The 27951-nt window shown below is 43.8% G+C and overlaps 2 protein-coding genes across 3 annotated transcripts in view; one reads left to right on the top strand and one right to left on the bottom strand.

The window, feature by feature from the left end:
- Positions 1 to 16297, top strand: part of MTREX (Mtr4 exosome RNA helicase) — a 311801-nt gene extending 295504 nt beyond the window's left edge. The window contains exons 26-27 of the mRNA XM_033931296.1: positions 8725 to 8829; positions 15996 to 16297. Of these exons, the coding sequence (XP_033787187.1) occupies positions 8725 to 8829; positions 15996 to 16048 (158 nt within the window). The 3' untranslated portion in view covers positions 16049 to 16297. The remainder of the gene's footprint in view (positions 1 to 8724; positions 8830 to 15995) is intronic.
- The window catches only part of PLPP1 (phospholipid phosphatase 1), a 213155-nt gene continuing 201375 nt past the window's right edge, over positions 16172 to 27951 (bottom strand). For both annotated transcript variants that reach the window (XM_033931266.1, XM_033931273.1), the window contains exon 6: positions 16172 to 16675. In XM_033931266.1, the coding sequence (XP_033787157.1) occupies positions 16550 to 16675 (126 nt within the window). In that variant the 3' untranslated portion in view covers positions 16172 to 16549. The remainder of the gene's footprint in view (positions 16676 to 27951) is intronic.

The following is a 27951-nucleotide window of genomic DNA, read 5'->3' as shown; positions in this document are numbered from 1 at the left end:
TTTTACTGTAACATTTAATAATTTAATTTTAAAAAAAATCTTAGACATTCCAGGGAGAGAAATAGCATGATTGAGGTCTTCAATAGGGTAGATATCCCTGATGGTCTGAATAATTTGAGGGACGGGAATTTAATCAGATAAGAAAAAATATTCAGGATTTTACTGAAGCACTTGTATTTTTATTTCAATAAGTCACCAATGAGAGTCAACATCATTAATTGCTCCCCAATACAGATAAGTACCACAAGCTGGATGTACTTACCAGACAGGCTTTAGATAAGCTTTAATATACAGGGAGGGCAGGGGACTTGTGAAGGCGATGATGGTCCCCTTGTAAACCTCATTGTAGTGACATCACTATTATATGGGTTTCTTGGTCTGAGCACTTCACAAATATTTTAAACAATGTATTTTGCACAATTATAAATGAAAAAATTTCTAATTGGATCATAGCTGTGATTATATGAGTATATTGTCATATCTTCCACATAACTCAGCCAATTCTTATGAAATTTAGTACATCATGTTCTGAATGAAGTTGATATAAAAAATGTTGTAAATATTTCCCACCGCACCACAACACTACCTTGTGAAAATGAATTGTTGATATGAAATTTGTGCAGAAGCAGACGATAGTTTGTAAACAGTCTCTGTATCAAAATGGTTTTCACTGCAGGCCCCTATCTCTGCCTTTTGGTGGGAAGTCAGGTGTTATTTGGAATCTTTGGTAGGTTATCCACTCCCCTTGACGGTGGAAGGGATTATTTTTTTGGCTGCCGGCCACCTGGGTGGACTCTCTGCAGGCGACTGTTTGCTTATACATAAGGGTTATATTGTGGGGAAGAAATGCATTCTCAATCACTGGCTTCAGGACTCCCCACCCACCATTTGGTATTGGCGCAATAAATTCCATCTTTTAATGGTCTGGGAGCTCGGTTTTCTCGTTTCCGGAGTAAGCTTTTTCTGTCCGTTTGGACCTCCTATTTGGACACTTTACCCCCTATGATAAAAAGCCAGATGGTCAATCGATTGCGGAAGCCAGTAGTTCCTTCTTTGCCAGTGGGTTGAGGGAGAGGTTTGGGGGGTAAGGGTGGTAGGGGGGTCTTTGGGCTGGGGGAGGGTGGGCAGGGAGCTTCGTGGGGTGTGGAATGGTGGGGTCCAGGCTATCAGAACACAGGCCTGGACTCTCCCTGTATTCTGGGTTCTATAGAAATAGACGGCAGATAAGGGCCCACGGCCCATCTAGTCTGCCCACCTTAATGTCCCTCCCCTACCTTTGCCCTGTGAATAGATCCCATGTGCCGATCCCATTTGGCCTTAAAATCAGGCACGCTGCTGGCCTCAATCACCTGTAGTGGAAGACTATTCCAGCGATCAACCACTCTTTCAGTGAAAAAGAATTTCCTGGTGTCACCTCGTAGTTTCCCGCCCCTGATTTTCAACGGATGCCCTCTTGTTGTCGTGGGACCCTTGAAAAAGAAGATATCTTCCTCCGCCTCGATGCGGCCCGTAAGATACTTGAACGTCTCGATCATGTCCCCCCTCTCTCTGCGCTCCTCGAGCGAGTATAGCTGTAATTTGTCAAGCCGTTTTTCGTATGGTAGATCCTTGAGTCCCGAGACCATCCGGGTGGCCATTCTTTGCACCGACTCCAGTCTCAGCACATCCTTGCGATAATGCGGCTTCCAGAATTGCACACAGTATTCCAGGTGGGGCCTCACCATGGATCTATACAATGGCATAATGACTTCCGCCTTACGACTGACGAAACCCCTTCGTATGCAGCCCATGATTTGTCTTGCCTTGGACGAAGCCTGCTCCACTTGATTGGCAGACTTCATGTCCTCACTGACGATTACCCCCAAGTCTCGTTCTGCTACCGTTTTTGCTAGGATCTCGCCATTAAGGGTATAAGACTTGCATGGATTCTGGCTGCCCAGGTGCATAACTTTGCATTTTTTGGCATTGAAGTTGAGTTGCCATGTCCTAGACCATCGCTCCAGTAGGAGTAGGTCGTGCATCATGTTGTCGGGCACTGAATCTTCGTCTGTTGTGCATTTGCCCACTACATTACTCAGTTTGGCGTCATCGGCGAAAAATAAACAGTTTTTAAAAAAAAAATGATTTTCACTGCAGAAGACTGAATTCTGGTAAAGAACTTGATACTGCTTAAAGGTTACAACAGTCGATAATTATTGAAAGGGTTGGAACAAAAACAGCCTTAACATGCTGCCATGCATGATCTGAACAACGGACACTGTGAATCATAAGCCAGGCAGTGGACAACTGCACTCCATTCCCAAACAAGAGCACATTGGCATTGTACAAGATCTTGTGAACCAGGAGGATGCGCCACAAACACATTGAACAACTTGCCAACTAGCAAGAGAAACAGGAATAAGACAGACAACTGTGGTTAGGATAATTCATGAAGATCTGAAATCGGTGTCTTATAAAGCATTGTGCCCAAGAGTTAATTTTATACAACAAAGACATGCCTGAAACAGTGCAAGCAGCTTTTGACCAAGTATCTAGAGTACAGCGTCAGTTTCAACTGGTTTATAGGTGAAAAGATATTTACAGTAGCTTCACCAATTAACACACAGAATGATCGTTTGTATGTGCATCAACAACACTGAAGCGCGAAGTTAATGACAAAACGCCTACTATGGACCCGTCCAACTTTCAGCCAATCAGTCATTGTCTCTGTCGCAACCTCGAAACTTGGATTCACAGATCTCTTCTTTATCGATTATGGGGTTAAGATCAACAGCGCATGTTACCAGGACATTTTCTTGATGCAGAAGCTGTTGCCAGCAATCTGTCGGATGTTGGGAGACTACTTTATCTTCCAGCAGGACAATGCCCCAGCACATCTTTCAAAAGACACCTTAGAAATGCTACAGCAGGAGACCCCAGACCTCTGACCTGCAATTACCAGAGCTAAACCCAGTTGACTACCGGATCTGGGGGCTGATACAGAACACTTCTACCAGACAGCGATATCTGACGTCGAAGGCTTTGAGTTTAAACAGTGCCTCATCTCTATTTGGGCTGAGCTGAAACAGTGCATCGTTGATAAGTCCATAGATCAGTGGCAACCAAGACTGAGGGAGTGTGGCTTCATGGAAAGGGAGCACACTTCAAACATCATCTTAGTTGAAACATTACTCTTTGACTTTAAATTTTTCTGCAAGACATGCCATAAAGCTTTTTGATGTGTTTTTATTCAGTTCGCAATTTATTTTCACAAGATAATGATGTGGTGCGGTAGGAAATATTTACAACATCAACTTCATTCTGGACACGGTACACTAAATTTCATAAGAATCGGGTGAATTCTGTAGAAGATACAACAACAAAAAATATTTTGTGGTGGTGGTTTTTTTCAGTTCACGGTGTATATGAGTTAGCTATTTATTTGTCTGTTGTTCATGAGCAATACAAAGACAATAAAGATATACAGATATAATATGGACATATGCAAAGTGATGCACATTGAGAAGAATAATCCAAATCATAGTTACCTTAAGCTAGGGTCCACCTAAAACATCAGCACCTAAGAAATAGATCTAGTTGTCATTGTAAACACTACGATGAAATCTTTTGCCCAGTGTGCAGCTGTGGCAAAAAAAAAAAAAGAGCAAGCAAGGATGCTAGGAATTATTAGGAAAGGGTATGGTAAATAAGGCCATCTAATATAATAAAGAGCTAGCCGCGCATGCGCACTCCTATTTGCGTGTTCTGTGCGCTGTAGGTCTGTGGCCGAAGGAGTGCGCATGTGCACTAATACGTCACCAGCCTATCGCCTCCACAAGCTGGACCGCAGCCAGACGACGTTCTCCGTTTCTCCTGCCGCCGCCGCCGATCTCCGTTTCTCCTTTGCCGCCCACCCCCTTCTCTTCCCGTGGGCCCGAATGGCGATTCCAGCAGCGTGTACATCAGTCTTCACACGCTGCTTTGGGCCCTTCTACTGCCCTGATTTGCTCTGCCGCGTCTCTGATGATGTCATCAGGGACGTGCCAGAGTAAATCAGGGCAGTAGAAGAGCCCGAAGCAGCGTGTGGAGACTGATGCAAGCGCTGCTGGAATCACCACCTTTGTAGTCCGGACCGCGGGAAGGGAAAGGGGGGGTAGAAGAAACGCTAATGCTGCTGCACAGGGAACTGGTGGGGGGGGGAGGGAAATGGAGGGGAAGGGAATGCTGCTTTGGACAGACAGACAGAGAGAGGAAGAGAAATACAAATAAAATAAGAAAGACACAGGGGCAGGTGCACAGGGAACTGGTGTGTGGGGAGGGAAATGGAGGGGGATGGAATGCTGCTTTGGACAGACAGAGAGAGGAAGGGAAACACAAAGAAAATAAGAAAGACACAGGGGCAGGTGCACAGGGAACTGGTGTGGGGGGTGGGAAATGGAGGGGGATGGAATGCTGCTTTGGACAGACAGAGAGAGGAAGGGAAACATAAAGAAAATAAGAAAGACACAGGGGCAGGTGCACAGGGAACTGGTGTGGGGGGATGGAATGCTGCTTTGGACAGACAGACAGAGGGAGGAAGGGAGACAGAAAGGAAAGAAGAAAGACACAGGGTCAGGGAGATACACAGAAAGACAGACAGGCAAAGGGGGCCAGGGACAGAGACAGACAGAAAGGACAGCGGGAGCCGCATCAGGAGGGATGCGGGATGTGGCAGTGGGAACTTTTCCAATGGTTGCAACTGGGCAGCTGTCGGGAACCTCTGATCAGGGGCAGAGCAAGGTAAGAGTATCATAGGGATAAGAAGGAGGAGGGAGGATAAAAAAGGAAGGGATGCCTACTGCTGGACAGGGGGAGAAGGAAAGAGATGCTGATGGACAGGGGAGGTGAAGAAAAAGGAACGGAGGACTAATGTTGGACAGGGGGAGAAGGAAAGAGGTGCTGCTGGACAGGGGGGAGGTAAAACAAAGGGAGAAGGGCAGGACAGGGGGGAGGTAAAACAAAGGGAGAAGGGCTGTGCTGCATAAGGAGAGCAGTGAAGGGGTGGTGGTGGACACAGTGGAGGTAAAAGGAAGGGAAAATGGACAGGGGGAGCAGGCAAGGGGTGGTGATGGACAGCCAAGGAAAAAGAAAGGCAGAAAGAAAGAAAGCGGCTAAGGAGAGAGAGAGAAAAAAAGACAGACACACACACATATGTTCTAGCACCCGTTAATGTAACGGGCTTAAAGACTAGTGAATATATAATGTCCCTGAATTGCTCCATGGTGCATCCACACAGTTGTGGTTGCCATATCTCAAAAAAAGACAGAGTGGAATTAGAAAAGTCCATAGTCTGCTATTGAAACAGATATGGGAGCAGCCATTGCTTGTCCTGAATTAGTATCATGGAATGTTGGTACTTTTGGGGGGGTTTCCCAGGTACTAGTGACCTGGTTTGGCCACCGTGAGAATGGGCTACTGGGTTAGATGGACCATTGGTCTGACCCAGTAAAGCTATTTTTATGTACTTTAAGACCATGTGCATGTCCTGTTTCAAAGGGACAGCTCTATGATCTTTTTCCACTCCTCTTCTGGCTGTGCACTCTTTGGAATTCGTGACATCCTCTCTCCCCCACTCACACACACATACACACTGGTATCACATCTGCATGCCTGGACTTGCTTATGGGCATCAAAATCTTAAATCCAAACCTGGAGTAAGATTCGCTTTTATTAGGCAAACATACAAACAGGACAGAGACAAATTTGATAACACTGTCAACTTGGGGTACAACACAAAATGGCATAGAAGAGTATAAGTGAGTAACTTAAGATGGGATTTTCTATTAATTTTTAAGGGAAGATGGCAAGATATAAGTTGCTTTTAATTGTAGATTTGTTGATCTGATTTTACTATGGCAAGATACATTAGACCATTCTAACTTTTGCAGATCCTTTTTCATGCTTTCCACTCCCTCCGTAGTGTTTGCTTTGTTAAAAATCTTGGTGGTATCTGCAAAAATGCAAACCTTACCATCTTAAACCTTCGACTATGGCGCTCACAAATATATTGAATAGAATCGGCCCAACACCCAACCTTGAGGCACTCCACTACTTACCTTTCCTTTCTCTGAGCGAATTCCATTGACCACCACCCTCTGGTGTCTGTCCGTCAACTAGTTTCTAATCCAGTTCACCACTTTGGGCCCTAACTTCAGCCCGTCAACTTTATTCAAGAACCTACTATGAGGAACTGTGTTAGGCTTTGATAAATGCAAATTAAAATTTATGTTTTGGGTTTCTTTTTAACCTTATGTAGTATTTTTTAAGACTGTTGTAATTTTCTAGGCACCTGCCACATATCAATTCATAGTAATGATGATAGGGGTGAAAGAAAATGAAGATAAGCCCTGGACTCTCCTAGGCAGCACTGGTTACACTGTCTCTTCATATCTGATTCCGCAAACCTGATATTTTGAAGGCTTTTGGGTATGGAGGAGTTTGAATCATCCTGCTTGGTCAAGGTCCAGGTTTATGAACCCAGGGGTTCGAAAGACAAGACGTTAGTCTGCCGTGGTAGAAAGATTCTTAGGCTCTTCCAATTGCAGAGAAAGGGACCGTGTTTCATGATTTAGGCCTTAGATTGATCTGAGCCTTGTTCTTTGCATGGTCATGTCATGTCTTTTCTCTATAATTTTGTACTTCTACCCCTCTTTTCCTTTTGTTCAAGTTTGTCCGTTTGGTTAATTTTTCCCCCAATTATTGTTCCCCCAATTATGTTTATTTTATTGATTGATGTACTCCGCCTAGAAGTCTGATTAAGCGGTATAATAAATTTTTAAATAAACTTGAAACTTACATCAATCAGTGCACCAGCCTATCCTGAGGAACCCAGACCTTAACTGCTTTCTTAGTTAGAGAGAAGGTCCCAAAGGCAGTATGCCAGCCCTCTTCCAGGGGACTGAGAGTTCTTCCTCCGTAATGCTGCCTACCAGCCTGAGCAGCCAGATATCTAGGGAGTCATAAGCTAGTGTCATGTGCTGATGGTAAAGCACTACACTAAATTCCCTTAGTGAGAAAAATATTCAAAATAATAAAGACCACTAATATCCCACTATTTATGAAAAAGTGCAAAACCAAGCCACCTTATCACTAATTGATTACTGGAAGGGCCTCAGTAACAGCCTGCGCAAGTCATAGACTCTGACCGCAAAAGTCTGCGTAGTTATTCAGCTCCTTAGCTCCAATCATCGGCCTCCTTCCAGACCCTTACTAAACTTCAATTTTTAATATTCTCCATTTTTAAAAAATTTTTAATATATTTTTTCATATTCTTTTAAACTTATATATTTTTTTAATTTACTTAAATAGCTTTAAAGGCTATTCATAACTTATTCTAAAATGATCATAATCTAAAAATTCCTAATTTCTAATCTTCATTTTATAATGCACTAATTCAATTGAAAGAGACTTTGCTTCAACGTTCAGCTTCACATATATTGAAATCATGTGCAACATCAATATTCTGAACTTTCAAAGTGAAATTACTTAGCTTTAAATTAATGTTCAAGTTGTATACTCTCAGCAATATGTTTCAAACTATGCCAACGTGGCCAGCGTTTCGTGGTAAATTATTTGGAACCACTGCCTCAGGGCCAACTGGTGAAACACGCTGCTGAAAATAGAATTCAAAATAAGAAAGACAGATAATGTTTTAACCTTTTAAATCTGTAGAATTGAAAAACTTACATACTTGCTATGTTGTATCAACACGGCTGAAGTCTCTAAACATAAGACAAAATGGCGACAGCCTCTTTTTAAAGAGTTTTATCAGCGTACTGACGTCAGAGTCCATATCAAATTTCACATCTGCACCTTTAATGAAATTTGATATGGACTCTGACGTCAGTACGCTGATAAAACTCTTTAAAAAGAGGCTGTCGCCATTTTGTCTTATGTTTAGAGACTTCAGCCGTGTTGATACAACATAGCAAGTATGTAAGTTTTTCAAGTCTACAGATTTAAAAGGTTAAAACATTATCTGTCTTTCTTATTTTGAATTCTATTTTCAGCAGCGTGTTTCACCAGTTGGCCCTGAGGCAGTGGTTCCGAATAATTTACCACGAAACGCTGGCCACGTTGGCATAGTTTGAAACATATTGCTGAGAGTATACAACTTGAACATTAATTTAAAGCTAAGTAATTTCACTTTGAAAGTTCAGAATATTGATGTTGCACATGATTTCAATATATGTGAAGCTGAACGTTGAAGCAAAGTCTCTTTCAATTGAATTAGTGCATTATAAAATGAAGATTAGAAATTAGGAATTTTTAGATTATGATCATTTTAGAATAAGTTATGAATAGCCTTTAAAACTATTTAAGTAAATTAAAAAAATATATAAGTTTAAAAGAATATTAAAAAATATATTAAAAACTTTAAAAAAATGGAGAATATTAAAAATTGAAGTTTAGTAAGGGTCTGGAAGGAGGCCGATGATTGGAGCTAAGGAGCTGAATAACTACGCAGACTTTTGCGGTCAGAGTCTATGACTTGCGCAGGCTGTTACTGAGGCCCTTCCAGTAATCAATTAGTGATAAGGTGGCTTGGTTTTGCACTTTTTCATAAATAGTGGGATATTAGTGGTCTGATGGTAAAGCAGTCATAATGCTTCCTTTAACTAGAATTTTCTCTATGGACAGCTAAGACTGTTCTATAAGTAATAGCTGCATTCTTTGCTCATAGATTTACTTTCCATTTTAATCCAGGAAGCATAATTCGCTGTATGAGGAGACTAGAAGAATTGCTTCGGGAGATGTGTCAAGCAGCAAAAGCCATTGGAAATACAGAACTGGAAAATAAATTTGCAGAAGGTATGCACCTCAAACAAACATCTTTTATTGCATCTATCTAAATGGATATAAGTATTTTAGCATCTAGCTAAGGCTGATCTCCAAAAATTACTTCTATCTTGGGGAAAGAGAATAAAATATATTTTACTACATTTTGGCAGCTATAGAACCAGAAAAGCATTTCTATCAACACTGCTTTTTGACTTTATAATTATTTCTTTAGTATTTCAGCTTTTTAGTTTTCCAGTCACTTTTGTGGAATCTGTATTTATACTTATTTTTAGCACGGTATTCATTTATAGTAAATGTGATAAATTTGGTAAATTGCTCAGAAAGTCGCCTTTTTAGTCTATTTCTAAAACTGTAAGTTCTGTAAAGTTTCAATTCAGTTGTTGCCATACTAGTATATTAAGTAAGCCCTAATCTCAGTTCAGCTGTTTATTTCTGGCTTAATGCACAGTGGTTACTTCAGTGTAGCAAGTATTGCAATACACAAAAACTGAGCACTTAAACTCATGTAAAGTTTGGTTCCTGGGCCAGGCACCTGATACAGGGAGGATACCATCTAAACAGCCCCCAAATCTCTACCCTCGTATTTATACTGACCCAAAGAAGAGTCCTCAGGGTCACACTGTTTAGGGAGAGTGGGGGATTTGGACTTGTATACCGCCTTTTTGTAGCTTTACAACCACACTCAAAGCAGTTTACATGCAGATTCTTCAAGCATTTTCCCTATCTGTTCTGGTGGACTCACAATCTATCTAATGTACCTGGTGCAGTGGAGAATTAAGTGACTTGCCCAGGGTTACAGGGAGCAGTGCGGGGTTTAAACCCACAACTTCAGGGTGCTGAGGATGTAGCTCTAACCACTATGCCACACACTCTTGACACTGCCTTTGAAAATGGTACTACAACAAACATCCATGATATCACGTTAACCTCAGCTGATATACCCCTCCCCCCCTTTTACTAAGTTATGGTAGATGTTTCTACCACAGCCAGATGCGCTAAATACTTTGACACTCATAGGAATTCTATGAGTGTTGGAGCATTTAGCGCTGTGGGCTGCGGTAGAAACCTCTACCGTGGCTTAGTAAAAGGGGAAGATAATTTTCTAAGATGGCATCCATTGAAGAAAATGACTGAGAACACTTCTCTGGGATAAAGTAGGTGGTATTGGTCTGCTGGTTAGGCCAGAAGTGGTTTGTTTGTTTGTTTTGGGGGGGCACTGTCTGATCAAGAGCCTCCCTTGTGCATTGAGCCTGGGCAAAGAGGTGCTAGGCCTAGCGAGCGTCTGTTAAAATGAAGATAAAGTTATGAATTGACTACTTCTAGTGTAACATTGAGGTGAAAATCCAAATACACACAATATCAAACGGTGAACCAGTTGATATTGTGTATTTGGATTTTCAAAAGGCATTTGACAAAGTACCTCTTGAAAGGCTTCTGAGGAAATTAGAAAGTCAAGGGAAAGGAGGTAATGTCCTTCATCGTTTTTTAGTACAAGCTAAGTACTTGTGATAAATTATTTAAACTAAATGACTGATATATTTGATAAGGAAAGTTAAAGATAAGAGAAACTTGAATTAACAGAAGGTTTGAGGTTTTTTAACCAATGAGGATCTTCCCTTTCAAGTTTGCTGGCAAAGTCAACAACTGGCAGCAAACGAGGTTCTGAGGTTTTTCCTCCTGTTGTCCTGGGCAGTTGAGGATTGCTGACCCGGGTATAAGAAGGTGATCAAGGTTTTTCACTTGCATTAAGACTACATTAAAAGCAGAAGAGAATAGTGAATAAAGAGAAAGAGTATTTGAATAACTGGAATAGATATTTTTCTCTTGAAATGCCTGTATAGATTGTGTGCTTGGTATAAATAGTGGGGTTCTCCAGGGGTCTGTACTGATGACCCAAAAGTTGTTAAATTGCGAGACTGGAAGACTGGGTGTCAAAATGGCAGATGACGTTTAATGTGAGCAAGTGCAAAGTGATGCACGTGGGAAAGAGGAACCCAAACTATAGCTGGGTGATGCTGGGTTCTGTGTGATGCTGGGAGTCACTGTCCAGGAAAAGGATCTAGGTGTCATTGTTGAGGATGCGTAGAAACCCTCAGCTCAATGTGTGATGACTGCTAAGAAAGCAAATACAATGTTAGGAATTATCAGGAAAGGATTGGAAAACAAAGATGAAAATGCAGTTCTGGTCCCCATATCTCAAAAAAGATATAGAGGAATTAGAATAGGTACAGAGAAGGGCAACAAAAATGATAAAAGGGATGGGACAACTTCCCTATGAGGAAAGGCTAAAGCGGCTAGTGCTCTTCAGCTTGGAAAAGAGACGGCTCAGGGGTGATATAGAGTTCTATAAAATAATGATTGGAGAATGATTTGGAGTGGAATGGGTAAATGTAAATCACTGGTTCACTCCAAAAATACTAGGACTAGGGGACATGTAATGAAGCTACTAAGTAGTAGACTTAAAACAAACCAGAGAAAATATATTTTCACACATAGACTGAAGCTGAGGGGGGACAGGTCCAGGACGAATATCAGGAAATTCTGTTTCACGCAGCGAGTGGTGGACACCTGGAATGCTCTCCCAGAGGAAGTAATTGCAGAATCCACCATGCTAGGATTTAAGGGTAAATTAGATGCACATCTCCCTTGAGAAGCATACAGTGATATGGGGACTAAAACTATGCCAGGGTACACCTGGCGGGGCCTCCGCGTGTGCGGATCACTGGACTTGATAGACCCAGGGTCTGATCAGGAGATGGCAATTCTTATGTTCACACTATATGTAATTAAACTCCGGAATTCATTACCAACGAATGTGGTGAAATTAGTTAGCTTAGTGGGATTTGAAAAAGGTTTGGATAATTTCCTAAAAGAGAAGTCCATAGGCCATTATTGAGATGGTTTAGGGAAATCCACTGCTTATTCCTAGGATTTGCAGCATAGAATCTGTTTTGCTACTTGGGATCTAGCTTGGTGCTTGAGACCTGGCTTGGCCACTGTTGGAAACAGGACACTGGGCTTGATGGACTTTTGGTCTGCCCCAGTAGGGCAATTTTTATGTTCTTATGTGTCAAATTGAAAATAAAGTTAATTTAGAAGTAAACACATTGCATCTGGTTTAGTGTTGTGGTTTATAAGGGCGTTTTGGATTTTGTTGTTGTTTTGGAGTTGTTGGTTTTTGGGTTTTTTTTACATATAATTACCGTATTTTCACGCATATAACGCGCGCGTTATACGCGTTTTTACCTACCGCGCATACCCCTCGCGCGTTATATGCGTGAGCGCGGTATACGAAAGTTTTCAAACATAGTTCCCACCCCGCCCGACGCCCGATTCACCCCCCCAGCAGGACCACTCGCACCCCCACCCCGAACGACCACTCGCACGCGCTCCCACCCGCACCCGCATCCACGATCGGAGCAAGAGGGAGCCCAAGCCCTCTTGCCCGGCCGACTCCCCGACGTCCGATACATCCCCCCCCCCCCCGGCAGGACCACTCGCACCCCCACCCCGAAGGACCGCCGACTTCCCGACAATATCGGGCCAGAAGGGAGCCCAAACCCTCCTGGCCACGGCGACCCCCTAACCCCACCCCGCACTACATTACGGGCAGGAGGGATCCCAGGCCCTCCTGCCCTCGACGCAAACCCCCCTCCCCCCCAACGACCGTCCCCCCCCCCCAAGAACCTCCGACCGCCCCCCCAGCCGACCCGCGACCCCCCTGGCCGACCCCCACGACCCCCCCACCCCCCTTCCCCGTACCTTTGGAAGTTGGCCGGACAGACGGGAGCCAAACCCGCCTGTCCGGCAGGCAGCCAACGAAGGAATGAGGCCGGATTGGCCCATCCGTCCTAAAGCTCCGCCTACTGGTGGGGCCTAAGGCGCGTGGGCCAATCAGAATAGGCCCTGGAGCCTTAGGTCCCACCTGGGGGCGCGGCCTGAGGCACATGGGCCCAACCCGACCATGTGCCTCAGGCCGCGCCCCCAGGTGGGACCTAAGGCTCCAGGGCCTATTCTGATTGGCCCACGCGCCTTAGGCCCCACCAGTAGGCGGAGCTTTAGGACGGATGGGCCAATCCGGCCTCATTCCTTCGTTGGCTGCCTGCCGGACAGGCGGGTTTGGCTCCCGTCTGTCCGGCCAACTACCAAAGGTACGGGGAAGGGGGGTGGGGGGGTCGTGGGGGTCGCCAGGGGGGTCGCGGGTCGGCTGGGGGAGCGGTCGGAGGTTCTTGGGGGGGCGGTCGTTGGGGGGGAGGGGGGTTTGCGTCGAGGGCAGGAGGGCCTGGGATCCCTCCTGCCCGTAATGTAGTGCGGGGTGGGGTTAGGGGGTCGCCGTGGCCAGGAGGGTTTGGGCTCCCTTCTGGCCCAACTACCAAAGGTACGGGGAAGGGGGGTGGGGGGGTCGTGGGGGTCGCCAGGGGGGGTCGCGGGTCGGCTGGGGGGGCGGTCGGAAGTTCTTGGGGGGGGGGGCGGTCGTTGGGGGGAGGGGGGTTTGCGTTGAGGGCAGGAGGGCCTGGGATCCCTCCTGCCCGTAATGTAGTGCGGGGTGGGGTTAGGGGGTCGCCGTGGCCAGGAGGATTTGGGCTCCCTCCTGGCCCGATATTGTTGGGGAGTCGGCGGTCCTTCGGGGGGAGGGATGTATCGGACGTCGGGGGGGGGGCATCAGGCTTTCAGGATGGGGACAGACCTTCAAGGGGGGACAGTGCACGGAAGTCAGGGGGGGGTGAACGGAGAGTCGGGACAGCGCACGGAGAGGCGGGGCAGTGCACGGAAGTCAGGGGGGGTGAACGGAGAGTCGGGACAGCGCACGGAGAGGCGGGGCAGTGCACGGAAGTCAGGGGGGGTGAACGGAGAGTCGGGACAGCGCACGGAAATTCAGGGCAGTGCACGGAAGTCAGGGGGGGTGAACGGAGAGTCGGGACAGCGCACGGAGAGGCGGGGCAGTGCACGGAAGTCAGGGGGGTGAACGGAGAGTCGGGCAGCATGCGCGGTATAATCGTGAGCGCGTTATGCCAAAGTTTTTGTGCTTATCATCGTGATTTCTGCGCGCTATACACGTGTGCGCGTTTTATACGGGTGCGTGTTATTTGCGTGAAAATACGGTAGTTGATTGCACTGGAAATTAGAATTTTCCCAGATTTTACATTTCTGATTTTGGGAATGTTGGACTATTGTAATGACTTGTATCTACCCAGTTCCTTTACTGCAATGAAACAATTACAAATGGTTCAAAATACAGCTAAGAGATTAGTCACTTGATTTGAATGGGTAGGAGTTTCTAGATCTTCTTATCCCTTAATATAAGGGAAAAAGAGATTGAAAATTGTAGAAGGCCTAATGCTTATCAAGAGGCTGGATTGGGACACAGTGTTCCTGGAATTGCTGATGAGTTCAACTGACTATCAAAATTTTTGGAGTAGTTTCAACACATACTTATTCCAAAAATGTGTATGTTCCCAGACTGTTTATATAAAATGGAACCGTGTCTATATTATTGTAATTCTTGTGACCTGTTTTTATATTTTGTAATCTGCCTAGAACTGAAGGCTTTGACGGACCATAAATTAATAAATATAATGTACCATGGGAAAAAATCCAAAACGTCATGGGGTTTTTTCCCGTCCTGTTTTCTTTTGAGAATAACACAGGCAGCAGAACAGAGGGGGCCAATATTTTGCATGATACAGTATCCGTAACTAGAGTTTGAGGGTAGAGCTGGAAATTGGTTTGTATGGCCCCTCTAAGCAAAAAGATGCTCCCCTGCCCCTGAATGATATGACATATGTCTGACATTTCTCATGTTTCAGACATGAATGCACCTTACAGTATAACAAGTTGCAATTTATCATTTGGCTGTATGTGATTTAATTATATTAGCACACTAAATCTTTGATCACAAGGGCTGTTTGCCATTTAGTCTCACTCATCCTTACCTTATATAGACTTCCAAGATGTTATGAAAATGTAATTAAATGATGGTCTACGCGTAAGTGCAAGTGAAACTTTATCCAGGCCTTAACAATTGCTGCTAGTATTCACAAATTTCATAATGTACTAATTCTTCATTGCCTTTTTTGCATCTGCTGCCATCTGTCCAATAGATGTGCACACTGTTTCTGAATACTTCTAGAAATATCCTGATACTATTCAGGTTATCCATCCATCTATTATCCACAAGAGGTTGAAAATTGTTAATTGTCCTACATGGATAATATACTTCTGTAGGTACCTATTCACTTCCTACATGCAGTTATCCAGTCAGACTTGGTGTGTGTTCTGACTAAAGCTCAAAATGTTTTTATATTTGACGGAGTTTGACCATTACCAACTGCATCTGCTAGTTCTACATCAGTGCTTTCCAGCCTTTTCACTTTTCAGGATATTCACAGTGAATGTAAGATTCATTTCATACATGCTCATTGTGGATGTGCCAAAAATCTGACTGTTTGGGGATCCCCAGCACAGGTTTAGAAGCTGCTATTCTAGGACAGGGGTGGGCAACCTTTATTCACAGAGGGCCACATGAATGTCAGTATTGTCCCTGGTGGGCTACAACATTATGTAATGTTGGAGGCAGAAATGTACCATATACTCCCCCCAACTTGAGAATTGACATAATTTTGGGCTTGCCAAAGCAGCAGCGGTGGTGGTGGCCGGCAGTGCTGTGAACAGGCTGCTAGGGGTCTGCCCTGCCAGGGCTTCTCTCTGCCGATGACGCAGCAGGAGCGAAGGCCCCAGCAGGGCAAACAGCCTATTAAGAGCATTGCCTCTAGCAGCCGGCCACCGCCACTGCTTTAGGAGCCCTGGAGGTATGTCAGGTTTCACCAGGAGGGGGTTAGGGTGTTGGTCAATCAATTGGTGAGTCCAATTTTTTCTGACAATCGATTCACAGAAGTGAATCAATGAATCAGCAAATTGGGTATCACTAATGAAGACACACAAACCCCCCTGAATCGATTCACTGAAGTGAATCAGCAAATTGGGTATCACTAATGAAGACATACAAACCCCCCTGAATCGATTCACTGAAGTGAATCAGCAAATTGGGCAGCACTAATGAAGACACACCCTCCCCCCCAGTGTGTGTTGCTAATAATGGACCCCCACGTTATAGATGTTATGTTGACAATTTAGATCCTAGCACTAATTTATTTTGTCTTCTTCTTTTTGGATAGGAATTACAAGAATCAAGAGAGATATTGTGTTTGCTGCAAGCCTTTATCTTTGAGGAAGACCTGAGGAAAAATCTGACTGGTGCAAGCTTGCAGATGTTAGGCAGCAGGCCAGAATCAGAATCTGTCTTATACTTTATATTTGATTTTTAAGAAGTGTTATCCCAGTCCGATATTTGCTGTAAAACATTTTTAATGTTTAAGGGATAAAGCCGTACTCTGTAGAACAAGTACATTACACATTCTAATGTTTGTACAGAAAGGCATTACTGCATTATTTTAATAAAAAAAATTTACAAGCTGAATACTTGAATATTGTGTTTGTATAGGTGATGGATGCTTAAAAGCATAAGATTTTAAAGCTATTACATGTACATACTGGTGGTCATTGTTGCTATATACAAGTAAAGTGGGCATTTGTAAAGTATAGCAGCAGCAGTCCATTAAAGGCATTTAAATATATTTTTAACACAAGACGGATTTTTCCTTTTTTGTGAAACACTCTCAGAAGAAGCAAAGATCTTTGCTTAAGATTGTGACTTCAGTGAATCAGTCCTTTATGGCTGGTGATTAGATCCATAGTGACTTCCATTCGTTGTTGTCTCTCGCAAAGTGGTATGTGAGTCTTCCTGTTTGTCATTAAATGTACACCTCTTCTTGAAGAAGTCCGACACATAGACAACCTAAATTAAAATGTACATATATTAGGATGATTTATTAGAACTACTACTTCTGCATAGTTAGTAATAGTTGTATATAAAGACCAAAGAAGGCTATATGGCTATAACACAAGGACTTACATGATCTCAAAAGCTCATGTTAGTAATATATACATCTTTGGTAGTTCTTATAAAAAGATGTCACAACATATAAAATGCCTTCAAATTATACACAAGAATGTCCTCATGTAGACTGAAATAACATGTATTACTTATGGATCAAGTTGCTGCTGAAGTAACGTATGTGGGAGTTTTAACAGGAGGCTATGCTAAAATTAATTTGGGCATGATTTATGTAAAGCGGTATACAGTCAAACTTCGGTTTACATGTGCGACTGTTTTGCAAGATGAGCAAAACATTTGAAAAATCAGCGCCTCGGAAACCAAGATTGACTCGATTTACGAGCACCCCCCTCTCCCCCCCCCCCGGCGATCTGGCATCAAGTTTCAAGTTTCAAGTTTATTTATTCTTGATGAATCGCCTATATAAATTGCTAGGCGATGTACAATGAAATAACATGTATTAATAAATGAAACAAGTACAGTATTAATAGTGACATAAAAAACAAATTTGTTGTTAGTTAAAATATAACACCCTTTACAAACTGATTGTAAACCTAATTTTAAAATAATGTGTGGGTAAAACATACGAGACATGTGTGGTTAAGTGGGGGAGTAGTTACAGTTTTTGATAGAAGAGAAGAAAAAACATAAAAGGGAAAAACAAAAGGTGGGCTGGGCCTTGAGCATCTGCACATGCTCAAGGCCCAGCACAAGGAAGAGAGCAGATCTTCGGGCACCGGCAACAGCATGTCCTGTGCATTGGTGCCAGATGGGAGTAAGACAATGTGTTTGGGTGGGTGGGTGCGTGTGGGATGCCAGATCGCGGGGGAGGGGGCGAAGTGAGCAGGAGGGATGCCGGATCGCGGGGGGTGGGGGGGTGGAGCAGCGCTGGTGGCCTCGGGGGGGGAGAATAAGCTACAGCAGCGCTGCTGGCCTCGGGGGGGTGGGGATGGGTGGGAACGTATCAAGTGAGTTTCCCTTAGTTCCTATGGAGAAACTCACTTTGATATACGAGTACTTTGGTTTACGAGCATGCTTCTGAAACGAATTATGCTCATAAACCAAGGTTCCACTGTATTTAATTGCTCTACATCAGTGTTTTTCAACTTTTTACACCTATGGACCGGCAGAAATAAAAGAATTATTCTGTGGACTGGTATTGGTCCTTGGACCGGCGGTTGAAGAACACAGGGCTAAGTCGTGGGCCAGACCACGCCCATCTCTACCCAATCTCCACCCCAGACCCCGCCCCCATAATAGTACTAATTGCACCTTGCAGGTCCTGTGCCTCATCTGGAAGCCTTCCTTCTGACGTTGCAATGTCAGAGAGAAGGCTTCCGGTTCAGGCGCAGGATGCCCGTAGGAGCCACTGCCTGTGGCTTTGTGCACTGAATCAGGAAGAGGGAGCTGGCTCGAAGATAACACCACATCGATCGCACCGTGGACTGGCAGTTGAAGAACACTGTTTTGGGCCTGATGCACGTGCTGGCCTTGTGGACCGGCAGGAAATTGCTGTGGACCGGCACTGGTCCATGGACCGGTGATTGAAGAACACTGCTCTACATGACAAAGAATTCAAGTAAGGTAAAGCTGTTTACTACTTTTCCCTTATTTTCTTCACTGTGAACATGTCTTTGAGGGGGGGATACTATGTGTACAGATTTTCAGCATGTAAGTCTGTAAGCATATTTGCTTTTAGTAAATAAAGTCTGCAAATAGGCGCCAAATTTCCTGGCAGGAATTTTGGTTCCTCTGACTCAGGCTCTTGAAGTATGGTACAGCAGACTCTGAGTCTGCGCTGCTTAGTCATGGGGAAGGAGAGAAAAATCAGAAGCTGCCGCCACTGTGACTATCCATTCCACCCCCCTACCCCCCCCCCACACACACACACACACATCATACAGATCAGTACCAAAGAGTTTCCTTACAAGATGCAGAATTAGTGCTCCAGTACATGTTGTCTAGGGCAGTGTTTCTCAACTCGGTCAGTCTTGGAGTATCCCTTGCCAGTCAGGTTTTCAGGATATCCACAATGAATATGCATAAACTTTATTTGCATACAGCACCTCCATTATATGCAAATTTCTTTCATGCATATTCATTGTAGATATCCTGAGCAAGGGAGTACTCCAGGACCAAGTTGAGAAACACTGATCTAGGGTGGGAGGTTTAATAAGGGCGAGAAACAAGGACAAGGGAGTTGTCCCTAACTAGAAAAAAAAACCAGCAGGAAACTCTGGAAGGTAAGTACCAGAAAGAATAATTCTTGATAAAACAAAGAAATGCTCCACATCTACTAGCAGGAACCATAAAGGCATTCAGGATGCTCTGTTGTAAGTATATCTGCTTTTGCCTTTCTGTAACTTGACTACCTCTGTTCTCTGAAAGCTGCTGGCTGTGCAGCTCTCTGCATTTCTCATGCCAGCTGCACATTCTATCTCTGCTTCTTCTAGAGTATTTGTAGGCTGTTACCAATTCCAATATGCTTCAAGTGCCTGTCAGCTCTTGCTGCCCACAGGGTCAGTCTTACAGTAAGGAGGAAGTGTGAAAACGGAAGGTTTCATAAATAGTTTCAGTTTTAGATCTTTCATATAATGGTACTAAGTATGATCACTCTTTTATTATTATTTAAAATACTGCTCTACTTAGAACTATGAGGGGCACAAGGAAAGATTAGGTTCTTACCTCGATAAAGCATAGTTATTTACTGTAACAGGTGTTATCCAGGGACAGCAATTAGCTATTCTCAAATGTGGGTGACGTCATCCACGGAGCCCCGGTACGGACACTTTAAAAGTGCATCAGCACTTTAAGAAAATTAGAAAGTTTGCGATAGCCCGCACCACTCATGCGTGAGTGCCTTCCTGCCCGACGTAGGCGTCCGGCTCCTCCGTTCAGTAAGCTAGCTAAGAAGCCAATCAGGGGACCTGGGTGGGTTGTGAGAATATCTGCCTGCTTATGAAGAAGCCAGAAACCCCCGTTGAAACTACCAATCAGGCAATATAGTATAATTAATCCAACTGTCCTCTGTAATTCTTGTTAATTTGGGTTTTTTCCTTAAAATCCAACTTCCCTTGGAAGTGATTGATCTCTTCTCCTCTAGTTTGTAGACTGTAATCATGGTATTTTTGTATTAGTATTGTTTATTATCCTTATTAGATGATTTCATTTCCTTTCAAGTTATGTATTTTCAACTTGTTAAAAATTATAAATAAAAAAGAAAATCTGCCTGCTGTCCCTGGATAACACCTGTTAGGTAAGTAACTACTTTATCCCAGGACAAGCAGGCAGCATATTCTCACATGTGGGTGACCTCCAAGCTAACCAGAATGTTGGCCTTTTAGGAAAATAAATTTTGCAATACTGTCTGGCCGAAGTGCTCATGCCATCTGAAAAAAGATTCCAGATAATAATGTGAAGTGAATGTATGAACTGAGGACCAAGTAGCAGCTTTACAGATTTCATCAATAGGAGTAGAACGAAGAAAATCTACTGAAGCTGCCACAGCTTGAACTTTATGGGGCTGTGATCCAACTCTCCAGTAGCAGCCAAGCCTGAGTATAAGAGAACAATATGCAGGAAGCCAACCATTGAGAATCATTCTCTTGGAAACAGGGTGACCCAACTTGTTAGGATCAAAGGAGACAAAAAGTTGAGAAGATGTTCTATGTGGCTTTGTTCTGTTGAGATAATAGGCAAAAAAACCGTTTGCAATCCAGAATGTGAAGAGCTGTTTCTCCTGGATGAGAATGAGGCTTAGGAAAAAAAATACTGGAAGCACAATCGATTGATTGAGATGAAATTCAGTGACTACCAGATAAGTAAGAAGACAAAGTCCAATTTAGGTGAAAATGAGTCTCAACATGAAACTAGGAAAAAAAAGGCTGAGACAACTAATGACCACATATGTCCATAGGAATAACGGAGGCGGTGGTACAAAGTTTTCCATAGTATGTCCCCCTCCATCAAAGTACTCCCATTTGGACTAGTGTCATCACCCAGAGCATTCATGAAATACTTAGTGGTAGTGGCTACAATCCTTCCGCTAATGCAAATTTCATGTGTTCTCCAACCTGACGACTGGTTGGTTGATCAAGGCCCCAACATCTCACCAAGCTGACTTCAGCAATACATCTACTAGAACTTCTCAGATTTGCTATTATGAGAAGTCTAATTTACACCCACTCAAATTCTAGAATTCACTAGAGTAATTCTGAACAATTCAAGCTCATGCTTTTCTACCACAACAGTGGCTCGACACCGATTCACATCTGCCACAAGGTCTCCTCTCTTCAGTGGATCACAGCACATCAAATGATGCATCTTCTAGGTCATGTAACTTGGTTTGCCCGTTTACCTCTCAGGGATCCTCAGTGAGCACTCTCAACACAATGGTCTCAAGCCATAGATATGCTATCTCAAAGACTGCAAGCGACCCCCAGCACTTCATCAATGCCTTCAGTGGTGGTTAGCACCAACAAATTTCCAGAGGCCTCGTCTTCCACATTCCGCCATATCAAAAGATACTGACAATGGATGCTTCCATATTCGGTTGGGGAGTTCACCTTGATGGTTTTCACACTCGCAGCTAGAATTCTCAGGAGAAATCCCTCCATATCAGTCTCCTTGAGCTTCACGCAATCTGCATTCATTCGGACAACCAGGTAGCCATGTACTACATGAACAAAATGTCTTAGCAGAAAAGTTGAGCAGACTCCAACAACCTCACAAGTGGTCACTCAGTTCAACCATGTGACATCAGATATTCAACACTCAGGGGACTCCAGAAGTAGATCTTTGCATCCCTTCATAATCACAAACTTCCAGTCTTCTGTTCCAGAATCTACACTCCCAATCATCTAGAATCCGATGCCTTCCTTCTGGACTGGAGAGATAACTCTATGCTTTCCCTCCAATACCTCTAATCAGTAAGACTATATTCAAACTTCGCCAAGAGCAGGCATCTAAGATTCTAATAGCACTTCGGTAGCCGTGTCAACCATGGTTTCTGCTTTTCCAACAATTCAGGTGTATGAGACCCTATCATATTTCAGATCTTTCCAACGTTCACATAAAACAAGGGCTCTCTTCTTCCCAATCTTCATTCGCTAACTCTCACAGCGTGGTATCTTTCTCAACAAATAGATGTGCATCAGTATCAGCCATTATTGAAGCTTCTAGAAGACCTTCCACACAATGCTGTTATTGCTTTAAGCGGACTCGTTTTACAGTCTGGTATAATCTCCACTCACTGGACACAATAAATTCTCCTCTCCCATCGGAGAATGACATGGGGGCAAATTTTTCCCTGTCCCGTCCCCACGAGTTTTGTCACTGTCCCTGCTCCATTCCTGTAAGTTTAGCCTTAACCACACAAACCTTGAACACTTATGATTTTAAAGTGTTTGAGGCTTGTGCAGACGAGAACAGAGCTTGCAGGAATGGGGCAGGGACAGGGAAAGAACTCAATGGGATGGGAAAATGAGTTCCCGTGAGAATGGGGAAAAATTTGTCCCAATGTCATTCTCTATTCTGGACCACCTCTTACATCTCTCCAACTCTGGTCTCATGACTACTTCATTTAGAGTACACCTCAGTGTTATTACAGCTTTTCATACACTTCTGCATAAAAAGCTGTAATAAGCACATCTTCTAGTTTCCAGATTCATGAAAGGCCTGTTTCATACCAAACCACTAATCAAGCCTCCTCCAGGTGCTTGGGATCTTAATTTTATACTTTCCACTCTAATGAAGCCTCCATTTGAACAACTGTTGACTTCATCTCTCACGTTTTTTTTCCTTTTCTTAAGTTTCAAAAAGTTATTCCAAGCTATATACTACTTGTACAGCAATGTTGACACACAGTTGTTAAATTACAAGAGAATTGTGAAAAATAGCAAGAGGGACCTTGTGAGACTGAGAATCAAAATGTCAGATGACATTTAATGTGAGCAAGTGCAAAGTGATGCATGTGGAAAAGAGAAACCCAAACTATAGCTAAATGATGCAGGGTTCCACATTAGGAGTCACTGCCCAGAAAAAGGATCTAGGATACGTTGAAACCCTCAGCTCAAAGTGTGGTGGCAGCTAAGAAAGCGGGTCATCAGCCAATTTGGAGTTCAACTCAGTTAACATTAAGAAAAGGAAAAATATAAAAGAACTAAAGCAGGAGAGGTAGAAGTATTTAATTTCCAAAGTGCTTGGCGAACAGAATTGTCTTCAAAGCCTTCCTGAATGATAAGAAGGGACCTAAACTTCTTAACAAAAGCGGCAAGTTATTCCACAGCTCTTGTCAATTTGAAGGAGAAAGAATGACTAAATTGCTTAATAGATTTACTTTTACCCCAAAGAGAGGGAAAGGAGAGTTTTAATTTCTGAGAGCTTCTGGCCAGATGAGATCTACACACATTCCAGTCCAAAGGGACAAGAGTAGTAAAGAAGCCAAATAAAATCTTAAATGCAATACAGATGCATTTAAATTGAATTCTCAAGTGAACTGGGAGCCAGTGTAGTTCTCTGAGCAATGGGGACACATGGTCAAACTTACTCTTGCCAAAAATAAGTCTGGCAGCGGTGTTCTGTATCAGCTGGAGTCTCTGCAGACTAGCCTTGGATAAGCCCACGTACATTGAATTGCAGTAGTCCAGACATGCTAGAATGATTGATTGAACCAAGATGGAGAAATGCTGTTGATGAAAAAGTTCAGCAAGTACTAAGGGACTCGAACTTTCCACAAAACAAAGGTCCTCTGGTTCAGAAACTACAACTCCTTGTCTTATACAGAATTGGTTGAAAGTGGCGAACGTTACGCCGATCTTCAAGAAAGGTGTGAGGGGAGATCCGGGACACTACAGGTCGGTGAGTGACCTCGGTACCAGGAAAGATGGTAGAGGTGCTGATAAAGGACCGCATCATTGACCACCTTGACGGACACAATCTGATGAAGACGAGCCAGCAGGGCTTCAGCAAAGTAAGATCTTGCTAGACAAAGGAGACCTGGTTGACATTGTATATCTGGATTTTCAGAAGGCGTTTGACAAGGTCCCGCATGAACGACTACTTCGAAAAATTGCGAGCTGTGAGATTGAGGGTGAAATACTCACGTGGATCAAAAACTGGTTGGCAAATAGAAAACAGAGAGTGGGGGTAAATGGACAATACTCAGACTGAAAAGCGTCACCAGTAGAGTGCCGCAGGGTTCGGTGCTTGGGCCTGTGCTCTTCAACATATTTATAAACGACCTGGAAATTTGAACGACGAGCGAGGTGATTAAATTTGTAGACAATATGAAGTTATTCAGAGTAGTGAAGACGCAGGAAGATTGCGAAGAACTGCAACAGGACATAAACATGCTCGAGAAATGGGCCGCGACATGGCAAATGAAGTTTAACGTGGATAAGTTTAAGGTGATGCATGTCGGTAACAAATACACGAATAAAGGATGTCTGGTGCAGTACATGAATACAGGATGTCTGGTGCAGTACTCGGAGAAACCCCCCCAGGAAAGAGACTTGGGAGTACTGGTCGACAAGTCAATGAAGCTGTCCGCGTAATGCGCGGCAGCGAAAAGGGCGAACAGAATGCTTGGAATGATTAAGCAGATCGGAGAAGGTTATCATGCCGCTGTACCGGGCCATGGTGCAACCCCACCTGGAATACTGTGTCCAGCACTGGTCGCCGTACTTGAAGAAGGACACGATACTACTCAAAAGGGTCCAGAGAAGAGCGACTAAAATGGTTAAGGGCTGGAGGAGTTGTCGTACAGAGAGAGATTAGAGAAACTGGGCCTCTTCTCCCTTGAAAAGAGGAGACTGAGAGGGGACATGATTGAAACGTTCAAGATAATGAAGGGAATAGACTTAGTAAATAAAGACAGGTTGTTCACCCTCTCCAAGGTAGGGAGAATGAGAGGGCACACTCTAAAGTTAAAAGGGGATAGATTCTGTACAAACGTAAGGAAGTTCTTTTTCACCCAGAGAGTGGTGGAAAACTGGAATGCTCTTCCAGAGGCTGTCGTAGGGGAAAACACCCTCCAGAGATTCAAGACAAAGTTAGACAAGTTCCTGCTAGACCAGAATGTACGCAGGTAAGGCTAGACTCAGTTAGGGCTCAGGTCCTTGACCTAGGGGCCGCCGCAGGAGCAGACTGCTGGGCACGATGGACCACTGGTCTGACCCAGCAGCGGCAATTCTTATGTTCATAACCTCAAAATCAAGAGAACATCAAAGGTGTCGAGTGTAGTCACAGACTCGGATCTTACCTTTGCTGACCAGATTAATTCACTGGTTAGGAAATTTTTCTTCATAAGAACAGCCTTACTAGATCAGACCAGTGGTCCATCTAGCCCAGTATCCCGTCTTCACAGAGGCCAATTCAAGTCACAAGTACCTGGAAAAAACTCATATAGTAGCAGCATTCCATGCCACCGATCCAGGGCAAGCAGTGGCTTCTCTCATGTCTGTCTCAATAGCAGTTTATGGACACTTCCTCCAGGAACTTGTCCAAACTTTTTATTAAAAGCAGCTTCATTAAAAAAGACTGAGGTAATTGCGAGTGAATAGATCTGTTATGAGTCTTGCCAAATTCAGGACAATAGTGCAAGTGCCCTGCTCCCTTATTGTATTGTGGTATTACTGACAAAGAATGTGGGAGATTTCTGCTACTCCAAAATACAGCTGCCAGACTTATCTACCAGCAGAGCAAATTCAAGAGAGTTACCCCTCTTTTAAGGGAACTTCACTGGTGGCCCATAAGGAAAAAAATTCAATACACAATCATGTGCAGTCATTTATGGGGAAAATTCCAAAGGACCAATCTTGGCCATCAAATTCTTTTCTCAACTCAAGATCAACATAATATTTTAAATTGACCTTCCCCTCACATTTGCCCAAGGACTCCCAGTTGTTATGTGATAAAATGTGCATAATGGCCAGAAAGTGTAAATTACAGAGATGGACTTCTCCTGAATCCCCAAATATTTGGCAATGGAGGGCTGGCCTATATGCTTTGACAAGTTGGGAGGCCAGGGTTGCTAAGGGATCTCACAGGCGGAAATAATTCTTTATAAAAGTTTAGGGCCTTACTTGAACAGTTGAACAGATACTTGGGACCTGGGTTGGCCACTGTTTAAACATGATACTAGGCTTGATGGATCCTCGATCTATCCTAGTATAGCAATTCTTATATTCTTAAAAGTGTTACAAATTGAAAAAAGATAGACATTATTCTATTTTACCTTCAATAAGAAAGAAAAAAATAAAATAACACTCAAGTCCATACATTATGAGATCCAAGATTAACAATAGAGGAGAATTAAGAATATCGATAAATCTCTCAAGTTTCTAACTTGAAAAGTAGTCTTCCTCATCTGCATCACATCTGCAAGTCAAGTCAGTGAACTTCAAACGCTTGTGTCAGATCTGCCTTATGCAACATATTACCACGATAGGGTGATTCTTCACACTCACACAGAAAGTGTAAATTACAGAGATGGACTTCTCCTGAATCCCCAAATATTTGGCAATGGAGGGCTGGCCTATATGCTTTGACAAGTTGGGAGGCCAGGGTTGCTAAGGGATCTCACAGGCGGAAAGAATTCTTTATAAAAGTTTAGGGCCTTACTTGAACAGTTGAACAGATACTTGGGACCTGGGTTGGCCACTGTTTAAACATGATACTAGGCTTGATGGATCCTCGATCTATCCTAGTATAGCAATTCTTATGTTCTTAAAAGTGTTACAAAATGAAAAAAGATAGACATTATTCTATTTTACCTTCAATAAGAAAGAAAAAAATAAAATAACACTCAAGTCCACACATTATGAGATCCAAGATTAACAATAGAGGAGAATTAAGAATATCGATAAATCTCTCAAGTTTCTAACTTGAAAAGTAGTCTTCCTCATCTGCATCACATCTGCAAGTCAAGTCGTTGAACTTCAAACGCTTGTGTCAGATCTGCCTTATGCAACATATTACCACGATAGGGTGATTCTTCACACTCATCCAAAGTTCCTCCTGAAAGTCGTCTTGGTATTTTATCTGAACCAGTCTATCGTTCTTCCTGTCTTCTTTCCCAAACCACATTCTCACCCTTGTGAAACTGCACTCCATATATTGGAATGTAAAACGTGTTCTCGCTTATTATTTGGATTGCACCAAATTCCACAGAACTTCCACTCAGCTACTCTTCGCATTTGAGCTCCTGTCACTAAGAGAACCATCTCCACATAGCTGGCAGACTGTTTCTTTTATTACGTTTGGGCTGGGCTGAGTAGTCAATGCACATAAAGTAAGGGCGATGGCGACTTCAGTAGCTCATTTACATTACACTCCCATTGAAGATATCTGTAAAAATATGCTGCCTGCTTGTCCTAGGATAAAACAGTTACCATGTTTCCCCGCAAATAAGACCTACCCTGAAAATAAGCCCTAGCATGATTTTCAAGGTAGGTCTTAATATAAACCCTACCCCAAAAACAAGCCCTAGTCCCTGGATTTGCCAGCAGCAGCGCTGCCTCTCCACCCTTTATATCCCTCCCTCCCATCCCTCGTGCAGCAGATCCCTTGCCCAGCTTCTATCCCCTTCCGTGCAGCAAAAACCCTTCAGCAACCCCTGCCGTGCAGCTGAACCCCCACTGACCCTCCTATCTTTCCATCTCTCCCTCCCGTCCGAACCCTTCCAACCACGAGACCTACATACCTCCCTCCCAAGAGCAGCATCGGCAGCACTCTAAACAGGCTGCTTTGCGGCCTTCTTCTACTGGGGCATTCCCTCTGCGGCATCACAGATGATGTCATCAGCAACGCGGCACACGGAAGGTCCCAGCGGGAGAAGGCCGCAAAGCAGCCTGTTTAGAGTGCTGCCGACGCTGCGCTTTGGAGGGGAGGTATGTAGTTCTCGCAGTCAGCGGGGTTTGGATGGGAGAGAGAGAGATGGAAGGATGGGAGGGTCAGCGGGGGTTCAGCTACACAGCGGGGGATGCTCAAGGGTTCTGCACGAGGGATGGGAGGGAGGGATAGAAAGATGCTATGCAGAGTGCAAGGGTTCTGTTGCATAAGGGGATGAGAAGGAGGGATAGAAAGATGCTGCAGAGGGAAGGTGAGAGGGGAGGAAAGATGCTGCACATGTGGGGGAGAGAAAGGAAAGAGGAAGAATTGGGGAGGAAGGGAGAGAT

The sequence above is a fragment of the Geotrypetes seraphini genome, chromosome 1, assembly GCF_902459505.1.
Source record: "Geotrypetes seraphini chromosome 1, aGeoSer1.1, whole genome shotgun sequence".
Lineage (NCBI taxonomy): Eukaryota > Metazoa > Chordata > Amphibia > Gymnophiona > Dermophiidae > Geotrypetes > Geotrypetes seraphini.
Note: the sequence above shows the minus strand (reverse complement) of the source record. Positions and strands in the feature narration are given on the sequence as shown.